General features: G+C 46.2%; 2 protein-coding genes across 2 annotated transcripts in view; one reads left to right on the top strand and one right to left on the bottom strand.

The window, feature by feature from the left end:
* The window catches only part of LOC117460575 (killer cell lectin-like receptor subfamily B member 1B allele C), a 461418-nt gene that overhangs the window by 75972 nt on the left and 362743 nt on the right, over positions 1-22703 (top strand). The window lies entirely within an intron of this gene.
* hapln2 (hyaluronan and proteoglycan link protein 2) overlaps positions 1-22703 on the bottom strand; it is a 38718-nt gene that overhangs the window by 8820 nt on the left and 7195 nt on the right. Inside the window, 5 exon segments of the mRNA XM_071205768.1 lie at positions 214-282; positions 285-314; positions 4342-4438; positions 18059-18184; positions 18308-18388. Of these exon segments, the coding sequence (XP_071061869.1) occupies positions 214-282; positions 285-314; positions 4342-4438; positions 18059-18184; positions 18308-18388 (403 nt within the window).

Genomic DNA, 22703 nt, shown 5'->3' with positions numbered 1-22703 from the left:
CTCTTGGAAGGCCTTCATGGAGATCCACTTAGAAACGCACCACACAAAAAACATGGTGTTTTAAAAATTGAAAAATAAGTTCAAACCCTGCCCCACATTCAGGCCTGAACACACCCAGCCAATCATTATCATAAAACAGCCTTCAACAGGCCATTGAACCCTAACTTTGAAGTTGAATTTCTTTGGACCACGGAAAACTCATTGTTACTGTACCTGCTCTGTTGGGGATATATAAAGCTGAGGAGGTGAAGCAGCTCGATGTCAACAGGAGAATCACGGCACGTTCATCATGAAGGGAGTAGCTCTGTCAGATCCTGCAGGTTATAAGAAAAAATACACAACAATATTGCGAAACTGCAGACTTGATGGATAAACACACTTTTCTGACAATAGGAGACATTATAGTGAATTGTGACGAAGGCTCCAGGGTTTTATGCACTTGTTGGAGTATTGCAAGGTCAGCATGGCATTTGCAGACTATACTTTAACCTAAATATGAAAGTAGCACTGATAAAAGAAATACAAATGGCCCAAACCTGTGAAGTCTAGACGCTCCAGATGTCCCGCTCGTCCTCCCACATTTCCACGATGTCTTCAAAGTGTCTGAATTCCTGGATAATTCATAACTTTGTGGATAAAAGGCTGTTAATCCCTATTTGCTCTACTGTCCGAGCCCTGACTGTTTCTCTCTCTCTCTCTTCTCTCCTCTCTCTCTCTCTCTCTCTCCTCTCTCTCTCTCTCTCTCTCTCTCTCTCTCTCTCTCTCTCTCTCTCTCTCTGTTGTCAGCAGGGTGTAAACAGGATGTTTGTCCTCTCTGCTCCACATGTTGATGACCAAATGAAGCTCTGACTTGCTGTCTTTGTCTCTGATTCTCTCTGTGTTAGTTAGTGAGACCATCAAAAGACAACCGAAGGAATCCAGTACTTTTTTATCAGTGACTTCGATCCTTATTTGTAAAATTAGTGACGTTTCTGAACCAAGCTGCAATACCTTGGAAGCCAACCTACACCTGCATCTTTAAAGGGGCTCTATTATTCTCATTTTCATGTTCATATCAGTATGTAGTGTCTCTACTTTAAAGAGTCCTCTCCTGCTGATGTTCAGGTGTATATCAGTATGTAGTGTCTCTACTTTAAAGAGTCCTCTCCTGCTGATGTTCAGGTGTATATCAGTATGTAGTGTCTCTACTTTAAAGTGTCCTCTCCTGCTGATGTTCAGGTGTATATCAGTATGTAGTGTCTCTACTTTAAAGAGTCCTCTCCTGCTGATGTTCAGGTGTATATCAGTATGTAGTGTCTCTACTTTAAAGAGTCCTCTCCTGCTGATGTTCAGGTGTATATCAGTATGTAGTGTCTCTACTTTAAAGAGTCCTCTCCTGCTGATGTTCAGGTGTATATCAGTAGGTAGTGTCTCTACTTTAAAGAGTCCTCTCCTGCTGATGTTCAGGTGTATATCAGTATGTAGTGTCTCTACTTTAAAGAGTCCTCTCCTGCTGATGTTCAGGTGTATATCAGTATGTAGTGTCTCTACTTTAAAGAGTCCTCTCTTGCTGATGTTCAGGTGTATATCAGTATGCAGTGTCTCTACTTTAAAGAGTCCTCTCCTGCTGATGTTCAGGTGTATATCAGTATGTAGTGTCTCTACTTTAAAGAGTCCTCTCTTGCTGATGTTCAGGTGTATATCAGTATGCAGTGTCTCTACTGTAAAGAGTCCTCTCCTGCTGATGTTCAGGTGTATATCAGAATGTAGTGTCTCTACTTTAAAGAGTCCTCTCCTGCTGATGTTCAGGTGTATATCAGTATGTAGTGTCTCTACTTTAAAGAGTCCTCTCCTGCTGATGTCCAGGTGTATATCAGTGTGTAGTGTCTCTACTTTAAAGAGTCCTCTCCTGCTGATGTTCAGGTGTATATCAGTATGTAGTGTCTCTACTTTAAAGAGTCCTCTCCTGCTGATGTTCAGGTGTATATCAGTATGTAGTGTCTCTACTTTAAAGAGTCCTCTCCTGCTGATGTCCAGATGCTCTGATTGGTTAGCTGGCCGGCTCTGTTGTGATTGTGATTTTCACTCTTGAGCGCCGTGGCATTGAAATCCTGTTTTTGTTTACGCACGTATTTGACTAAAAATCTCCAATTGGCCCGCTGAGTACTATATTGTCTCCTCTGTAACACAGCATCTTGCAGCATACAGTGTGTATATGGTGATGAGCCTGAGCACAATACGCCTCCCTGTGTTTCCTTTCCCAGAGGGGCCGCTGCCAAAGAGGACTAAAGAGTGCATTCAGCCATCTTTGCCATTGGAAGCTGTGTCGGTCACGGCCTCACGCAGTGACAGGAGGCGGCGGTCACACAAACACCGACCAATGTGGAGAAAAGATGAAATAATGGGGTCCTTTTGTTTTGTTGCTCGTCCACTGAGCTCCGTCATCAATGGGACTCTTTCTTACCCTCCAATTAATATTCACCCAAACGCCTCGAGGTGAAAACAGACAACTGTCTCTGCAGCTCTATCTATCTATCCATCTATCTAGCCAGCCATGCGAGCGAGCCAGCCAGCGAGCGAGCGAGCGAGCGAGCGAGCCAGCGAGCCAGCGAGCGAGCAGCCAGCCAGCGAGCGAGCCAGCGAGCCAGCGAGCGAGCCAGCGAGCGAGCCAGCCAGCGAGCAAGCGAGCCAGCAGCCAGCGAGCCAGCCAGCGAGCGAGCGAGCGAGCGAGCGAGCCAGCGAGCGAGCCAGCCAGCGAGCGAGCCAGCGAGCCAGCGAGCCAGCGAGCAGCGAGCCAGGAGCAGGAGCCAGCGAGCGAGCCAGCCAGCCAGCGAGCCAGCCAGCGAGCGAGCCAGCAGCGAGCGAGCGAGCGAGCGAGCCAGCCAGCGAGCGAGCGAGCCAGCGAGCCAGCGAGCGAGCCAGCGAGCCAGCGAGCGAGCCAGCCAGCCAGCGAGCAGCGCGAGCGAGCCAGCCAGCGAGCGAGCCAGCGAGCGAGCGAGCGAGCCAGCGAGCCAGCGAGCGAGCCAGCCAGCGAGCGAGCGAGCGAGCCAGCGAGCCAGCGAGCGAGCCAGCGAGCCAGCCAGCCAGCGAGCGGGCAGCGGGCGAGCGAGCGAGCGAGCAGCCAGCGAGCGAGCGAGCGAGCGAGCGAGCGAGCGACCAGCGAGCGAGCGAGCGAGCGAGAGAGCCAGCAGCCAGCGCGCGAGCGAGCGAGCAAGCCAGCCAGCGAGCGAGCGAGCGAGCGAGCGAGCGAGCGAGCCAGCGAACCAGCGAGCCAGCCAGCGAGCCAGCGAGCACAGCGAGCGAGCCAGCGAGCCAGCGAGCGAGCCAGCGAGCGAGCCAGCGAGCCAGCGAGCCAGCGAGCCAGCGAGCGAGCGAGCCAGCGAGCGAGCGAGCGAGCGAGCGAGCCAGCGAGCAGCGAGCGAGCAGCGAGAGAGCCAGGGAGCGAGCCAGCCAGCGAGCGAGCGAGCGAGCGGGCGAGCCAGCAGCGAGCCAGCGAGCGAGCCAGCGAGCGAGCCAGGGAGCCAGCCAGCCAGCGAGCGAGCGAGCGAGCGAGCCAGCGAGCCAGCGAGCCAGCGAGCGAGCCAGCGAGCCAGCGAGCCAGCGAGCGAGAGAGCCAGCGAGCCAGCCAGCGAGCCAGCGAGCCAGGAGCGAGCCAGCGAGCCAGCGAGCGAGCGAGCGAGCCAGCGAGCCAGCGAGCCAGCGAGCGAGCGAGCGAGCCAGCGAGCCAGCGAGCCAGCGAGCGAGCGAGCGAGCCAGCGAGCCAGCCACCGAGCCAGCGAGCGAGCCAGCCAGCGAGCGACCGAGCCAGGACGCGAGCCACGCAGCGAGCGAGCCAGCGAGCGAGCGAGCGAGCGAGCCACCGAGCGAGCGAGCCAGCCATCGAGCGAGCGCGAGCGAGCGACGAGCGAGCCAGTATCCAGTGATCCATCTATCCATATATCGATCTATCTATCTATCTATCCATCCATCTATCTATCTATCTATCCATTTATCCATCTATCCATCTATCTATCTATCTATCTATCTATCCATCCATCCATCTATCTATCTATCTATCCATTTATCCATCCCTCTTAAACTGTGCAATTATTAGCTATCTTATGTATAGCATTGCACCCCTGTATATATTGACATGTTACTTTAACTTCTTGTTTATATACATATTTAATTCTATTTAATTGAACTTGTATCTTATTTCATTCTGAAATGGAGCAACTGTCATCACAAAACCCAACTTAACATGCATTTCTCCCCCTCCTGCTCTTTGTCATCAGCATCACACATGCTGGTGTATAAGCAGCACAGACATTGCCCTCTGCTGTATGCAGACAGTATTAATACCTACACTTATTCCTCACTTACCTTCTGTGGGATCCACGGATAGAGAAACTCTCTCTGGAGGGAACACAGGGATGTTAGCCTTTGCAGACCATTTACATGCACCAAAGCTTATAGCACACTACAAGAAAGAGAAAACCCCAACAAGCAGACTAAGGTCTCTTTAAACACCAGGGTCAACTATTTGTTTCGTGTTGCCATCACTTTTTATGGAAGGAGGAAGAAACATGCTTAGTATATTTTGCTAAATAAGAGTATTCTGTGGATGAATATAAAAAGGCTAAGAAACATCTTGCTCTTATCGCTCCCCTAGTCGTTACTTTAATACATTTTATAAGGCACAATGTGACACACGAATTCAACACGAAAATGAACCTTCGTAAGGCACTCATGAGGGCATCTTGTATTTACACACAACTCAGTATGAGTCCTAGGGGACCCATGTGGATTTAAACACCACAGTTCATATCATGATACAAGCAGAGAAAAAGAAAACATGCCCTTTGTATACTTCATTGTATTTATTTACATTAAGGAGCAGGGACGTGCACAGACATGTTGAGGGGCGGGAGCTCAAGTGAGAGAAAGGCCACTTCCCATAATAATTTATTAAAAAAAATGTAAAACAAAAAGTTAAATATAGTTGCACGAGATGTGCAACTATATTTAACTTTTTGTTTTACATTCGTTTTTTTTTACATTGACTTACTGACCAATTTATTTGACTACCCTCTCAATCTCACGCAATTGTTTAATACTCAACAGAGTTCTACAAAATAATCAGCTAACACAGAGACAATGGTCTTCTTAAAGCCCCTGTCACACTGTCCCGAAATTGACACCCGATGGACACACGATAAAGGAAATGTTCAAATTCGGATGTGATCGTAGCAACATCGGGCCGTTCGTGAGGGCATCTAAAGCCATCGTATGACCGCCGGTGGAGTTTCTCAGGCTCCGGCAGCAACTTCGTGAGCGGCAACTTCCTAAGGCACTCGTGAGGGCATCTTGTCAAATCGTGTCATCTTCGTGTTATCATCGGTGCATTCGCCCTCACTCTGATCGGGGCGAATGCCCGATGGCACCGATGATAACAACATGCCCTCACGATGGCCTTACGAAGGGCAAAATTAACACACGAATTCAACACGAAAATGAACCTTCGCAAGGTCCTTCGGCAATTTGTTGGCATGCCAAAGATTTTGCCACCGCTCACGAAGTTGCTGCCGGAGCCTGAGAAACTCCACCGGCGGTCATACGATGGCTTAAGATGCCGTCACGAATGGCCCGATGTTACGATCAGAGCCGAATTTGAACGTTTCCTTTATCGTGTGTCCATCGGGTTGTTTTATTGCACAACAACATCATGTAAACATATTATGTAAATAACCCAATTTGTGTTCTGTGAAACTAAAAAAGATATAATATATTATTTTGAAGGACAGTTGACAGGAAGTTGTTGTTGCTATGGAAACAACATTACGGAGAAAACGTAATATCTTCTACATATAAAGACGGATAAAGTAAAGAACAAAGTCTGAAGATATCAGTGCAGTATCATAGTACTGTAACATAATTGTTTGTGTTGCAGTTGTATTTCTTAAATGTAATGTAAATGTTGCCTTCGTGTGTGGTTCGGGGCCATCTTCGTGCGAAATTCATAATTCCATATTCGTGTGTCCATCGGGTGTCAACTTCGGGACAGTGTGACAGGGGCTTTAGTATTCACAATACACAAAAGCAGATAACAAACTAGTCAAATTAATAGTTATTAAATGAGCAGCCAACAATCAAAAATTCTGAAGTTACTGTTTAAGGACATTACAGGCAGACATATCGTTTTTTCATGTACTTGTTATGTTGGTCAATTTTGCTTCCATGTTTTCTTTCACTCTAATGGAAATAAAATGTCCAAGAAACACATACAAATGGTGTTCATGTTACATGTCTGAATTAATCTATAGATTTAAAGCTAATCTGCATTCAAACATAACATTTCCGGGGGAACTACTGACTGGACGTAAGTAACTATCTGGGGAAGTTGTGAGGTGATGTGTTTTCTTGTTTGTTTTTTGTTTGATCCTTTTCACCTGCAATGCCTTGGTAACTGCATGCAAATTAGCCCATTCTAATTAGGCCTATAGTTAACATCTGATTTGTATATCAATGTGGCGATTGTGATGACGTTATTAGATACACATGTTACTGTATTCACCTGTAGTGTCTCCCCTTAAGTACAGCACATTAGCCTGGATGCCCATGATAAATTACCTGAGCTAAATCTTGAGCTAACTTATCCATTAGCTAGTAGCCTTCCTTAGAACTATATTTATTTTTGTCTTTGGGCTAATTAGCTGTAAGCTGGAGGCACTGGCAGTTTAGTGATTTGTTCATCACCACTCACCTTCAAACAAGCCAAGAAAAGCCGGCATAACATGGGAGGTGCTGCTACCTGTCGCTGTGCAGGAGAGGAGGAGGGAGGGAGGGTAGAGAGAGCTTCACAGTCTAATCGCCCGACCTGATCTTTTTATTTTGTATTCAATCAATATATGTTTGGAAAGGGAAACTGTGCGCAATTCATTTATTTAAAAATTAAAAAGGGGCACTTTCTCTGGAGGAAGAAAAAGGGCAGGGGCTCAAGTCCACTTTTATGTCGTGCACGTGCCTGTTAAGGAGGGACAATGCACATTAATAACATGAGCCTTGAGTCTATATGTAAAGGTGCCAGATTCGGCCATAGAGGTTAATCTTCATCTGCAGTAAATGGATTAATTAAAAGGAAAACAAACAAAAGCACAATGAAAACCCATATCGTCCATTTCAGATAATCCAAAACGATTTTACACAAAGCATTTGAACTACGATTAACTCTACTTATTGGAATGCAAAAGGCTTATTGTACTTTCTCTCAAGTCAGATGGAGTTCAACATGAAGTGTTTGGAGCCTTGACAGATTATTTTCCTTTCCAAGACCGATTTCTTCTCTGCTCTGCAGCTGCAGCAGTTCTCAGTAACGTATTTCCGCCTGCAGGTGAACGCTCTCTGACACTTCAGATGTATGTGATTGATTGATTAGTTCTCGGTGTGAGGTTTCACTCCTGCAGCAGAGAGAGGGCCTGGGAATCACATGAGGTTGAGTCGGAGTATTCCTGTTCATCCTGTTTAGCTTCTTAATTAATTCAGCTGGAAATGATGACTCCCTGGTTCCTCAACATAAGCCACAGATTTCTCCATTGGATTTTTGATTATTGCAGAAAATAACCTCTGTGGCAAACCAACGTTTATGATACTCACACTTTTAGTTCAGCAGGATAATCTCCACATATTAATACTTTATGATTTCTGAAGTAAAAAACTAATATTGGGCTATAAAGGAACTACAGCACGGTCACATGACTTCACGTCACCACCGCTAAGCTAAAGGTTGCTAACGTTGGGCTATAAAGGAACTACAGCACGGTCACATGACTTCACGTCACCACCGCTAAGCTAAAGGAGGTTAATGTTGGGCTATAAAGGAACTACAGCACGGTCACATGACTTCACGTCACCACCGCTAAGCTAAAGGTGGCTAATGTTGGGCTATAAAGGAACTACAGCACGGTCACATGACTTCACGTCACCACCACTAAGCTAAAGGAGGCTAATGTTGGGCTATAAAGGAACTACAGCACGGTCACATGACTTCACGCCACCACCGCTAAGCTAAAGGTGGCTAATGTTGGGCTATAAAGGAACTACAGCACGGTCACATGACTTCACGTCACCACCGCTAAGCTAAAGGAGGCTAATGTTGGGCTATAAAGGAACTACAGCACGGTCAGATGACTTCACGCCACCACCGCTAAGCTAAAGGAGGCTAATGTTGGGCTATAAAGGAACTACAGCACGGTCACATGACTTCACGTCACCACAGCTAAGCTAAAGGTGGCTAATGTTGGGCTATAAAGGAACTACAGCACGGTCACATGACTTCACATCACCACCGCTAAGCTAAAGGTGGCTAATGTTGGGCTATAAAGGAACTACAGCACGGTCACATGACTTCACGTCACCACCGCTAAGCTAAAGGTGGCTAATGTTGGGCTATAAAGGAACTACAGCACGGTCACATGACTTCACGTCACCACCGCTAAGCTAAAGGAGGCTAATGTTGGGCTATAAAGGAACTACAGCACGGTCACATGACATCACGTCACCACCGCTAAGCTAAAGGTGGTTGTTGGGCTATAAAGGAACTACAGCACGGTCACATGACTTCACATCACCACCGCTAAGCTAAAGGTGGCTAATGTTGGGCTATAAAGGAACTACAGCACGGTCACATGACTTCACGTCACCACCGCTAAGCTAAAGGTGGCTAATGTTGGGCTATAAAGGAACTACAGCACGGTCACATGACTTCACGTCACCACCGCTAAGCTAAAGGAGGCTAATGTTGGGCTATAAAGGAACTACAGCACGGTCACATGACATCACGTCACCACCGCTAAGCTAAAGGTGGTTGTTGGGCTATAAAGGAACTACAGCACGGTCACATGACTTCACGTCACCACCGCTAAGCTAAAGGTGGCTAATGTTGGGCTATAAAGGAACTACAGCACGGTCACATGACTTCACCACCGCTAAGCTAAAGGTGGCTAATGTTGGGCTATAAAGGAACTACAGCACGGTCACATGACTTCACGTCACCACCGCTAAGCTAAAGGTGGCTAATGTTGGGCTATAAAGGAACTACAGCACGGTCACATGACTTCATGTCTCCACCGCTAAGCTAAAGGAGGCTAATGTTGGGCTATAAAGGAACTACAGCACGGTCACATGACTTCACGTCTCCACCGCTAAGCTAAAGGTGGTTAATGTTGGGCTATAAAGGAACTACAGCACGGTCACATGACTTCACGTCACCACCGCTAAGCTAAAGGAGGCTAATGTTGGGCTATAAAGGAACTACAGCACGGTCACATGACTTCACGTCTCCACCGCTAAGCTAAAGGAGGCTAATGTTGGGCCTGATGATGTTTAGTCTTCTCTTTTAGACACTTGTTAGCAACCTCCTTTATTTATGTGTTGTAGAACAAAAATCTATTTAGCTTGTGTTAATCACAGGCCTCATTTCATGCTTACTACCAAACAGACATTCAATTTTTTTTTTACTTCAACACGAGAGAACAGGAAGTGATATAATACTGACTAATTTCTGATTTTTAGGGACTCATTCCTTCACCACTCTACAGAAATATAGCAGAGCGCTGAACGTCCAAACAACACTAACACTAACTTGTGTAATAAAAGTATTTATCTGACGTGTCCCTCCCCTCCCGGTGTAGCAGATGAGAGGTTGATAGGGAGCAGTTTGATGCCGGATCAGCGCTCGCTGCACGGTGCGTGACTCTGTTGACGAAAGGCGAGACAAGTGGCGGGGTCATGGAGACAGCTTCACGGTTAAAAGTATGTTCCCACTGACAACATTCGCACCGCTCTGAAAGGTTTCCCCCTAGCCCGAGGACATTTTAAACATTTTTACAGAGGCCCCTTCTCCTGGAGAGTGACAGTTTTTGAGCGTATTGAAAGATTTGCCCCCTGAAAAATAAATATCCCTGACAGCTCAGAGAGGCTCACCTGTAACCCCCCTGCTTCTCATGCAGGTGAATGCGGGTTCCTTTCTTATCTCTGCACACACATGCTCACAGGGAGTGTACATGGATCTGGATTTAACCTTTGACCCTTTGTTATGCAGCAAACAATGTGTTGCATTCCTCTCCTCGGTGGAGCTTAATTTCTATACAACTGTGCAGCAGATTCAGGTGTGAGATTTTAGTCGGTGCTCCTGGGAGAAAATAAAAGCAGCACTTATTTCGACTGACTTTTCTTTCACTGCTTTGTGTTTCTTTCACCAGGTGCATTCAGGAGGACGGTCACGCTATGAATGCTGGGTAAGTAAACCTAGACATACCTCGTCTCACGGCGCTTCCTTGTCGCATTGCCAAATTAATTATTGTAAATGTTGACCCAAGGTGCATCAACACACACCTTCCACCTCCTTATCATTTGATTCCTCGTCCTATAACGGTTCAAAAGAAAACCATTATGATGAAAGAATATTTGCTTTAGGAGACGTGTTGACCTAGATGTAGTCTGATAAAACATTGCAAATTACACTATTATTCTCATTCCAATATTAATATATAAAGTCAAGGTACAAGACACGTTTGTTGAAGCAGCAAGGCAGAAAGTAAAGATACAAAATAAATCCAGTTAACCAAATAATCCTATGTTTTAAATTTTAAAAACCCTCCTCGCAGTGTGTTGTATCGGTTCAGTGCATGCACTGCAAAGGGGGTTTTTCTCCCACGCGCTAACCTAAATTAAGTTATCATACTTCTTTTATTAAATTAGCAACGTCTAGACAAAAAAAGGAGAGAATATTTGACCTGTTGTCCCCGACATGTTGTGATTTACTGCTGAACCCGTCGAGTCTGAACTGTCGACGCCCCGTGATGCTCCCACAGGAAGATAGAGATCTGAGCATTATCTACATTCCCAACCTGTCTCACTCTGTTCAGCCTGCAGCGCCTCTCTCTGTGTGTGTGTGTGTGTGTGTGTGTGTGTGTGTGTGTGTGTGTGTGTGTGTGTGTGTGTGTGTGTGTGTGTGTGTGTGTGTGTGTGTGTGTGTGTGTGTGTGTGGGTGTGTGTGTGTGTGTGTGTGTGTGTGTGTGTGTGTGTGTGTGTGTGTGTGTGTGTGTGTGTGTGGTGTGTGTGTGTGTGTGTGTGTGTGTGTGTGTGTGTGTGTGTGTGTGTGTGTGTGTGTGTGTGTGTGTGTGTGTGTGTGTGTGTGTGTGTGTGTGTGTGTGTGTGTGTGGTCTAGCATTACTATACTTGTTGGGACCTAAATCTGTTTACACAGTCACGTGTGGGGACTCGCCTCCCTTATGGGGACAAATTGGAGGTCCCCATGAGGCATCATTACTTTTAGGGTGAAGACTTGGTTAGGGTTAGGCATGTGTTGGTTATGGTTAAGGTTAGGAAAAGTCTCCAGGAAATGCATGTAAGTCAATGTAATGTCCCCTGAAGTGATGTATACATGGTATGTGTGTGTGTGTGTGTGTGTGTGTGTGTGTGTGTGTGTGTGTGTGTGTGTGTGTGTGTGTGTGTGTGTGTGTGTGTGTGTGTGTGTTAAGTGTGTGTAAGTGTGTGTGTGTGTGTGTGTGTGGGTGTGTGTGTGTGTGTGTGTGGGTGTGTGTGTGTGTGTGTGTGTGTGTGTGTGTGTGTGTGTGTGTGTGTGTGTGTGTGTGTGTGTGTGTGTGTGAGTATGTGGAAAAACTGCTCATTAAACCTTTTTAAATGTTTCATTATTTTTGTGGAATAAAAACGTTGTAATTTCTGTACAAGAACATACATATTTTGTTCTTGACATATCATCCTGTAAATCTGACCTTTCTGTACGTGATTTCAACATTCACAGTATTTGCGTCGATGCAAGAAAACGGCGAAACAGTTGTGAACCAGGATTGCATTCGTAAAAAACTAAATGGAAAGGAATTTTTTTTTTATCAAAACGTTTCGAAAGTGAAAATTGAATCGGATCTCCCTGTTTTCCGATATTTGATCCCTTCATTTTTGAAAACATATTATAAACCTAACGATGATATGATAAGCTAAGATAGATGTTTTTCAATGCACACATACTCACTCTGCATTGATATACACATACACACATGTGTGAAATACCTCGACAGCTTCCTGAAGCATGTTCTCTTTGTGACCTCACAGGCAGGTTTCATCAGGTCTTTATCTCCTCTCATCTGGTGCCAGGCCTCTTGTAGCCTCCATGGTGTCACTACAGTTACCCCCCCCCCCCCCACACACACACACAGACACACACACAAACACACACCATCTCTGATGGGGCGATTGTCTTATCGCAGGACCCAGGAGCCAGCCTGCTGCACTGATGGAGAGACAAGAAACACCAACTTCAAGAGCAAATAAAACATCTATGGCACGCACAGTTGACCTGCTGGAGTCTCGTGGTGAGAGTCAGGTCTTGTTTTCCCGATAACTCTCACAATGTGTTTCATTAATTTCGAGTTCATCTCAAAGAGGCCCTGTTTACGTGTTTGGGGATTCCCTTTCCTGTCGTGTGTTCTATAGGTTTTAATGCATGTAAATGGTAAAACAGGCTTACATATATTCTCTCCCCGCCCGCCTGAAACACCTCCATTGGACTCCTTTGTTTACTTCTAGAACATAGTGACATCGATATGTAACACTATTGGCTAGCGCTCCAACACATTGTACGTGCCTAAGCGGTCGACCAATCACAACAGAGCCGGCCAGCTAACCAATCAGAGCAGACTGGGCTGTTTGAAGAGCCTTTTGAACATTAAAACATGTACACTTAATACACTTTAATGTTGCTCCCCTGAGAATATCTTGTTTGGCATTCATTTATACTGATAATAATACAAATAATGAAATAAATATTAATAATAAAAGTAGTAATTGTATTTATAGGGCACTTTTCAAGGAACCCAAATCATAAAAAACACACTTAAAATGTACAACACACAGAAGGTGAGTTATGATTTGTAATATGTCAGATTGTATAAAAGCCGATGAAAATAATACAACAATGTACCTGAAATAAAATAAAAATACATAGAGTAGTGCAATACAACAATATCAAGTACCTAAGTAGAAGGGATAAACTAAAACGTGGACGTATAAGGTTAAATTAGGGTTAGGGTTAGCATCTCAAAACGATATAATGGATTATTATATAATTTGGTAAACAACACAATGCCAGCCTCAGGATGAATTCTAGTAGTTTTGCATATCTTTAACTTTTGCTTTAGCGCCACCACCAGGTCACACTTTTAATTGTTCCAATACGCATTAGCATACCTAGCTGTGTTTGAAAATGGTGCACAAATCAGTAATTACAGATGTATTTCCACACCATAAACAGCTTAAAATGTAATCCACATATCTCGGTCAAACATTAAAACAAATCTGTATCAAATGTAATCCGCTCAGTTGGATTAAAGTGTGCATGTCTAACAACTTCCTCTGTTTATTTCCACTGGATTAAGCAGCCGACTGACAATACTCTGAACAGCGCTCAATGTCCCAGCCGTAGTGAAGAGAGTTGGGAAACAGGCAGAAATATAATGACTGGTGAGAAGTCGGTATTCTGCTTTCCATTTACGGTTGATTGAGCTTATTTTAGTTTAAAAGAAACCCCAACAAAACAACAACATCTGAGTAATCTTTTAGCAGCTTTTATGTTCAAGGTTAAAGGAGCAGAGTTCTTCACAACATGTGTTGAAAGAGATTTGAATCGACAGAACACGAGCCTGGTGGAACTGACTAACAATGACCACAGACGTGTGGTTCTGTAAACATTTGAGGAATTGCTAATTATTATCTCCAATCTGACGTGAATGTCATAATGACGGGGGCGCTTTGTATTTCTACTAGCATGTGACATCCGCAAGATTTCCGCCACTGTTGAGTAAAGCCCTGGAATGACAACAATTTAAAACATCTCTGTAACATGAACTGAAGAAGAAACGCAGTCACAAAAATGCATCTTGCAGTCGTCTCATTTTCCCACTTGTTAGCAACCGCCATTTTAAAATTCACCAGTGGGGTATTGACTAACGTATTTTATGTCGTGGAACAAAGCGTTAAAATCTCTTCAAATTGTAATAACCATAGACGTTATTTCAGGCAACCAAAAACATATTCAATGTCCTGAGGATGTGATAAAATGCTAACACATGTCTGGGTTTTGGACTCATTCCGACACCATCCTTTTTGAAGCCAGCCTCAAGTGGCCATTTGATGAACTGCAGTATTTTAGCACTTTCACAAAGCCACTCAGCGCTTCTGCTTAGTCCAGATTCAAAATCAGAGGTCAGAACCGGTTTTTGGCACAGGCGACATAGGCGGTTGCCTTGGGCCCAGATCTGGGGGGGCGCTGCGCTGGTCTCTGGGAGGGCTCATCCTAACTTTCGGCCTTCATGTAACAACATTCATAATTAAGTAGAGGTAACACCCTTTCCCCCCCGGTTACACTTTTCATTTGCCCCGTACGATGGGCGCTGTAAGGGATGAAAGTGGGGGATGTTGGCTTATCAGGCGCCCGCAATTTGAACTTTAAAGCATGGACACATGTCACAGTAGAGACAAAAATAAACCTCTCTTTAATTTGGCTCCCCTGAGAATATCTTGTTTGGCATTCATTTATACTGATAATAATACAAATAATGAAATAAATATTAATAATAAGTAGTAGTAATTGTATTTATAGGGTACTTTTAAAGTAACCCAAATCATTAATAACACACTTAAAATGTACAACACACAGAAGGTAAGTTATGATTTGTAATTTAATTCAAAAGTTTGGGCCAAAAACTATGGAGCAAATATATGTAAAATATAACTTCTAGTTGCAAAAAGAAGTCAGATAGTTCACTTTAGGCTAAGCTATCTCAGTGGGTCTCAATTTATGTAAACAAATACTTCCAAGGCACTCCTTTATAATTATTAGGATAAATAAAAACAGGTTTGAAATCATTCCAATGTAGTGAACCAAAAATATTGCCAGCTAAAATCTCAATTGTTCAGAACCGGCCCCGTCAGAGGTCATTGTGTTAATCTGCTGTCCATGAGCTCTTCCTGCAAGAATACGAGGTCGCTTGAATCTACACCCGTTCACCTGACCAGAGTGTCTCAGCGTGTGAACCTCAGGTTGTTGCTTTGAGAGAAACCTGTAACTGTCTCTGCAGAGATGAAGCGATGAGGAACGAGAGAAGTTCAGGAGAAAAGACAGGATGAGACTTGTAGGCATTTACGAAATGCCTACAAGTCTTACGGACTGTAAAATGACTTTACCGTGACATAAACTAATGGGTTTCTTCCAAAAACAAGTCGACACCTGCACTAATCTGTCAAATTGAAAACTTGTTGTAATGATTTAAAATAGGCTGATAACTGAACAAATAGGTTCCCATACAACTCAATTGCAATCGATTTTAAAGACATGTTTAGAACTGCAATCCATAAATAAATAATTCCCTTTTAAACGTAATTGACAGTTTATTTAAATTGTGTTGAAAGGTGAAGGACCTAATACAAATATAAAAAACAATACAATTTGTACTATTACTACTAATACTATTATTAGGTACACATATTTAAAATGTTTAAAACAAATAATGCGTTATATTTTTGACCTGTCTGACAATTTGCACAGAGTTGTTTTGGATGGTTGTGTTCGGTTTATTGTTGCCCCCATCAGACCACGACAAAACCGCATGTGTTAAAGCTTTTATTTATTATTATTAAATGTTTGGTTTTGGTCTAATTTTGTTTCAAGGATGTATTTCCCTTGTGTGACTCAACACAGGGTATGTTTAACTACTACAACACTCATAAGAGGTAACATCCAGGGGCGGCTGGGACAAAAAATCGACCGGCCCACTTCGGTGCCGCAAGTAAATAAATAGTAAATTGTAGTCCGACCGGCCCACTTCAGTACCGGCCGATCAGGATTCGTCCCGAACGTCCCGATCGGCCGGTCCGCCACCGGTAACATCTGCACATAAAACTATTTTTAGTGACACACTGGACATGTTGGCCCTTGGCTTGGCATGCTTGACAACATTTGGACCTGTGGTAACAAATAATTGGGGAACGCTGGTGTCGGTGAATGCACAGTAAACTATTTAAAGTCCACCCACAGTATTTTCTTCTGGTCCCAGATAAACACTCAGTCATGTGATCTGTAATGGGATCAATGTTTTTTGTTTAAACAGAGCCTTACATTGAATTGAATCTGAATATTAATCTGACATCACCGACTAGAATCAATTCTTACAAGCTTTGAAGACAAGAAGGGTTAATGAGTTTATTAATTCCTCTTTTTGACGAAAGCAGAGATTTTTATCTACTAAACTTTGGTTGAACTTTGGTGTTGCAACACTTGAAAAATGGCGCCATTGTAAAGTGTTATCTACAATCTGACGTGAATGTCACAATGACAGGACGCTCTCTTAGTTTACTATCACAACAATCCTATTGCAAGATGTCAGGTGCCTGCCTCGAGTGTCTTTACGCTCTGGAATGACTCGAGGCATCTCTGTGACATTAAACAGAACATAAACAACCTAATGCAGGCTGAAGGCTTTTCTTCTACTCACATCTTAAACTGCACTGTAACTTTTATCCATGTATTTTTTCTTTTAATGTTTACTTTATTATCTTTTCTTTTTAATGACTGATTTTAAATACCATTTTCTTAATGTCTTTCTTTTTTGTAAAGCACTTTGAATTGCCTTGTGTTGAAAGGTGCTATATACTGTAAATAAACTCGCCTTGCCTAATGCATCTGTCACAATCTTAAGGAGAACCCAAATGCAGCACTCGAGAAACCAAGGAGAATTGGTAATATACTTTATTGGAGATTCCACTGGATCGGAGGAATACCAACCGGGCAGTATAACGCACCGGAGGACAGCGGGCAGAAGGTGAGTCAGGGACAGGCAGAGGGTCAGGGAGTAAGCGAGGCGGATACAGGCAGGGTCGGATAACAGGCCAGGCAGGATAGTCGAGGGACAGGCAGAGCAGGCAGGTCGAGGACAGGCAGGGTCAGAACCGGGTAGGCAATCTAGTTTTGAACGCGGGAGAGACAAGCAAGAGGCAAAGTACAATCTGGCAAAGAGTGTGTGTAAGGTGCGGGTTTAAATACTGGCAGAAGCTAATGGGTGCAGAAGAGAAAGAGAGTGAGTTAACGAGTGGGTGTGGAAAACAGGTGCGACAGGTGAATGGAAAACTACTGGTGAATGATGGAGCAGACTATGACAGAACCCCCCCCTTAATGGACGGCTCCTGACGTCCCTAAATGCTAATCTACAGATGAGGGTGGGAGGTGGGATTAGTACTCATCTGAAAAAGTTCTTTCCGCCTCCCTCTCCTGCCCCCTGTGGGAATCTGCATCCTCATCAGAAGCCTGCCCCTCACTGTCCTCCTCTGAAGAGCTGACGGTAAGAGGAGAGACTCTCTGTGTCTCTGCCCGTCGACGTGACGGTCTTAGATGGTTGCTCGGGATTACGCCGATGGAACTCCCTGATGAGCCGGGGGTCCAACACATGACGAGCTGGAACCCAAGACCTCTCCTCAGGGCCGTAACCCTTCCAGTCCACCAGGTACTGGACTCCTCTTCCTCTGCCACGGGAACGAAGAAGTCGTCGGAGAGTGTACATAGGCCCGCCGTCAATCATCCGGGGGGGTGGTGGGGGAGGGATCGCAGGAACCAAGGCAATCTCTCGGACAGGTTTGATCCTGGAAACGTGGAAGGTGGGATGGATCCGCAGAGTCCGAGGCAGTCTTAGCCTTACTGCTGCAGGATTGATTATCCTGACAATCTCAAACGGTCCAATGAATTTAGGTGCAAGTTTCTTCGAATCCACCCGTAAAGGAATATCCCGGGAGGAAAGCCATACCTTTTGGCCCACCTGGTAGACAGGTGCTTCGGAACGTCGGCGGTTGGCAGAGGAGGCGTACCGGTTGGCCGAACAGACGAGAGTTCTCCGGGCTTGATTCCAGGTCCGTCGACAACGACGGATGAAAGCCTGGACGGACGGACAGGTAACCTCCCTCTCCAGGGCCGGAAACAGAGGGGTTGAAGCCCGTAAGCACACTGAAATGGGGACAGCTTGGTGGCCGAACTGACCAGAGTGTTGTGGGCGTACTCGACCCAGAGCAGCTGTTTAGCCCAGGCCGCTGGGTTCTTGGAGACTATAGAGCGTAAGGTCGTCTCCATCTCCTGGTTCTTTCTTTCCGTCTGACCATCTGACCGCTGGAGTCAAACGCTTTGAAAAGAAAGCACAGCGATGGAGTTTTGGCTGTCCATTGCTCGCTGAGACAGGATGGCTCCCACCCCCATATCAGAAGCATCCACCTCCAAAACAAACTGTCTTACAGGATCGGGTACTCGGAGGATGGGGGCGGAGGTGAACCTGGCCTTAAGGTTCTGGGATGCCTCCTCAGCCGAGGAGGACCACTGGAACATGACCTTAGAGGAGGTCAGGGCTGTGAGAGGAGCGGCCAAGGTACTGTATCCACGAATGAACCTCCGGTAGAAGTTGGCGAACCCGAGGAACTGTTGTAGCCGCTTCCGGGAATCTGGAACCGGCCAGGAAGTGACTGCATCAACCTTGGAAGGATCCATCTCAATGCTCCCTTGTCCCACGATGTATCCCAGAAAAGAGACAGAGGATGTGTGAAACTCGCACTTCTCCGTTTTAACAAACAGCGAGTTCTCGAGTAATCTCCTGAGAACCGCCTGGACGTGGTGCACATGTTTTTTCAGCGTCTTGGAAAAGATCAGGATGTCATCCAAGTAAACAAACACGTGTCGGTCCAACGATGTCTCGGAGCACGTCATTTACCAACGCCTGGAATACTGCAGGGGCGTTGGTAAGCCCAAAAGGCATGACTAGGTACTCGTAGTGCCCCGAGGTGGTGTTGAAGGCTGTCTTCCACTCATCCCCCTCGCGAATACGTACCAAGTGGTACGCGTTACGCAAGTCCAGCTTAGTGAATATGGTTGCTCCCTGCAACAACTCAAATGCAGAAGAGATAAGAGGCAGTGGGTATCGATTCTTGATCGTAATGTCATTAAGACCCCGAAAGTCGATACAGGGCCTTAGGGTCTTGTCTTTCTTCTCAACAAAGAAGAACCCTGCGCCAGCAGGTGATGAGGACGGGCGAATAATCCCAGCCGCCAGAGCGTCATTGATATAAGTCTCCATGGAAACTCTTTCCGGAGCAGACAGGGAGTACAATCGACCCCTGGGAGGGCTGGTGCCGGGATGCAGGTCGATGGCACAGTCGTAGGGCCGGTGTGGTGGTAGGGAAGTAGCCCTCGACTTGCTGAATACTTCCTTGAAGTCCAGATATTCCGGTGGAACTCCTGTAACATCCAGAACTTGGCTGGGGTTCCCCGAGCGTTGAGGCGCGGCAGCCTGTTTCAGACAGATCTGATGACAAGAGGGGCTCCATCCCAAAATGGCTCCCGTCTCCCAGTCAATGTTAGGGTTGTGGCGGCGGAGCCATGGGTAACCCAGGATAAGCGGGATATGTGGAACATGAAACTGAATAGTCTCGTGATGGTTCCCAGACAGGAGCAGGTGAACGGGTACAGTGTGATGAGTCACTGTCCCCAGCAGGTGACCGTCTAAGGCGTTGGCTGGAACTGGGCGAGATAAGGGAACCCGGTCTATTCCCAACTGCAGCATAAGCTCTTCATCCATAATACTCGCGTCCGAACCAGAGTCAATAAAAACTGCAAGAGCCTGAGAGCTATCCGGTAATAGCAACCTGGCGTGGCTCAATGGTCTCTGAGTGGGAACAAATCCAGGGGTTTGGCTCACCAGTATGTTCCCCATTACTGCTGAGCCTTGCCTTTTACCGGGCAGTGAGAAACAAAATGGCCGGCCCGGCCGCAGTAGAGACACAGGTTACGACGTCTGCGATGCTCACGTTCCTCCAAAGTGAGGTTGGTGCGACCCACCTGCATGGGCTCATCCCCCCTGGTTGCGGCTCTCGAGTGAGGTGAGGAGTCGCAGCCAAACTCGGACGTCGGGGCGCCCAGGCATGTTGAACTTCCGCCGATCGTCGCTCCCGTCTCCGTGTCTGGATGCGCCGATCCATGCGGGAAGTCAGTTCAATCAACCCATCCAGTGAATTGGGCAAATCAAACGACACCAGCTCGTCTTTAATGTAATCCGCCAACCCACGCAGATAGGCGTCACACTGGGCTGCAGAATTCCAGTTGCTGAGGCGGCTCCGGGTGCGAAACTCAATGGCATAATCCACTATAGATCCATAACCCTGGCTCAGGTTCAATAGTCCTCCTGCAGCGTCTGGACCCACAGACACGGGTCCAAACACCTTGCGCAGCTCCGCAGAAAAAGCGGGGAACGAAGAGCAGGCGGGTGTTTGTTGCTCCCATTCCGCTGTGCCCCACAGTCGGGCTTTCCCAGTCAAATCATTGACCGTGAACGCCACACGAGCATCTTCAGAAGCGAAAGTGTGTGGCTGCAGTGCAAACAGGATAGAACAGTTCGTAAGAAACGGGCTGCAGCCCTCCGGTTCCCCGGCGTAGCGCTCCGGAGTTCCCACCCGAGGCTCCGGGGTAAATCCCATCAGAGGTGATGCAGAAGCGGTGTCGACGGCATAGGAAGAGGCGCTGGAGTGGCCACTCCTGCCACTAGCTGCTGCACCGTAGCCGTTAGCTGCTGTAGCTGCGCAGCTAAATAGGTTAGCGTCTGGTCCTGTGAAGATGTAGCATGATGAGCCTCGGTGGCCAGGATGGCTATCGAGGCTTCCTGCCTCTGGAGAGCGTCCTCAACTCTCTCGAAACGGTCTCTTGGTGAAGAGGAGTGCGCTGGGTCCATGTTAAGGCCAGATTGTTTTGTCACAATCTTAAGGAGAACCCAAATGCAGCACTCGAGAAACCAAGGAGAATTGGTAATATACTTTATTGGAGATTCCACTGGATCGGAGGAATACCAACCGGGCAGTATAACGCACCGGAGGACAGCGGGCAGAAGGTGAGTCAGAGACAGGCAGAGGGTCAGGGAGTAAGCGAGGCGGTCAGCGTGGATACAGGCAGGGTCGGATAACAGGCCAGGCAGGATAGTCGAGGGACAGGCAGGATCAGGAAACAGGCAGAGCAGGCAGGTCGGGGACAGGCAGGGTCGGAACCGGGTAGGCAATCTAGTTTTGAATGCAGGAGAGACAAGCATGAGGCAAAGTAGAATCTGGCAAAGAGTGTGTGTAAGGTGCGGGTTTAAATACTGGCAGAAGCTAATGGGTGCAGAAGAGAAAGAGAGTGAGTTAACGAGTGGGTGTGGAAAACAGGTGAGACAGGTGAATGGAAAACTACTGGTGAATGATGGAGCAGACTATGACAGCATCACAACTGCATCATGGGTAAAAACAACGTCTGCAAAGAAAGACAATGGTACTGACATCAACATTGTTCATGTTTATATATTATAAGTATATTTGATAAGGATTCGTATGGAAGAGGATTAAGGCCTAATAAACGCTCTGAAGCTTCTGAAACTATGCAAATATAAAATCACAAATGCGCCAAAACACATAAAAATGTAGAAATATCATTTACTGAAACGCGGCAGGAAGCGCTAAATGTTTTTATATTAAGCTGGACAACTGTCTCTGTTATTGGAAACTTACCTAAAATGTTTTATTTTAACAAAGTGGTCACATGACTCCTTCAGATGTGACTGCAGATCTGCTGTAAGCTAGCTAGCTAACGTAGCTAACGTAGCTAATAGCTAACGTAGTCATTTCAGATATACTGACAAACACTGACAGTTCTGAGACGAATAGCTCTGAGACAGAGACAGTTGTTCAGCTTTATCATCCTGAACGTCACCAAGGGTGTTTCTCAATGTCGAGGACGCTTCCTTGGTAGGACATGTCCCTCGGAGTCACTTGCTTCCTAGCCTCGGGAAACGAAGAATGGTGGAACAGGCTAACGGGTGTGCAGGTGTGCGTCATATGCGAGGCCCCGCCTTAAATGGAGCGAGATCTCCGCCAAATATTTGGAAATTGGTCCGTGCGCAAAGCATTGTGGGGATTTTAAGACCGCGGAGGATACACATGTGCAGCCTCGAAATTTCCCGCAACGAAGTACGCCGGCCTCGGTAGAATTCCAAGTGGAGTAGCCTTCCTCGACATTGAGAAACACCCCAAGCCCTCCAGCTCTTTAGTGTCCCCTGGTCTCCCAGCTGTGTGCGTCACTCTTTAGTGTCCCCTGGTCTCCAAGCTGTGTGCGTCACTCTTTAGTGTCCCCTGGACTCCCAGCTGTGTGCATCACTCTTTAGTGTCCCCTGGTCTCCCAGCTGTGCGCGTCACTCTTTAGTGTCCCCTGGTCTCCCAGCTGTGCGCGTCACTCTTTAGTGTCCCCTGGTCCCCCAGCTGTGTGCGTCACTCTTTAGTGCCCCCTGGTGGTCTCCCAGCTGTGCGCGTCACTCTTTAGTGTCCCCTGGTCTCCCAGCTGTGTGCGTCACTCTTTAGTGTCCCTTGGTGAAGATGTTTTTTCATTTTCATGTGATTTAGCACATTTGTGTTTTCATATTTTTTTGAAGCTGCCGCACGTTTCTCCTAATGGAAGTGTTTTGGGTCATTGTAACATGTCGGACAACGTCATTTATGGATTGTACTCAAAAGAAAACATATAATCTGTTGTGTCCTTTACGCATTATTTGCTGTCCTTGTTGAGGAAACCATAACAGCATAGACCATTAACTCTGCCTTAGTCACAATAGAAACAGGATGCAGGC

Source organism: Pseudochaenichthys georgianus, chromosome 16 (genome assembly GCF_902827115.2).
Source record: "Pseudochaenichthys georgianus chromosome 16, fPseGeo1.2, whole genome shotgun sequence".
NCBI lineage: Eukaryota > Metazoa > Chordata > Actinopteri > Perciformes > Channichthyidae > Pseudochaenichthys > Pseudochaenichthys georgianus.
Note: the sequence above shows the minus strand (reverse complement) of the source record. Positions and strands in the feature narration are given on the sequence as shown.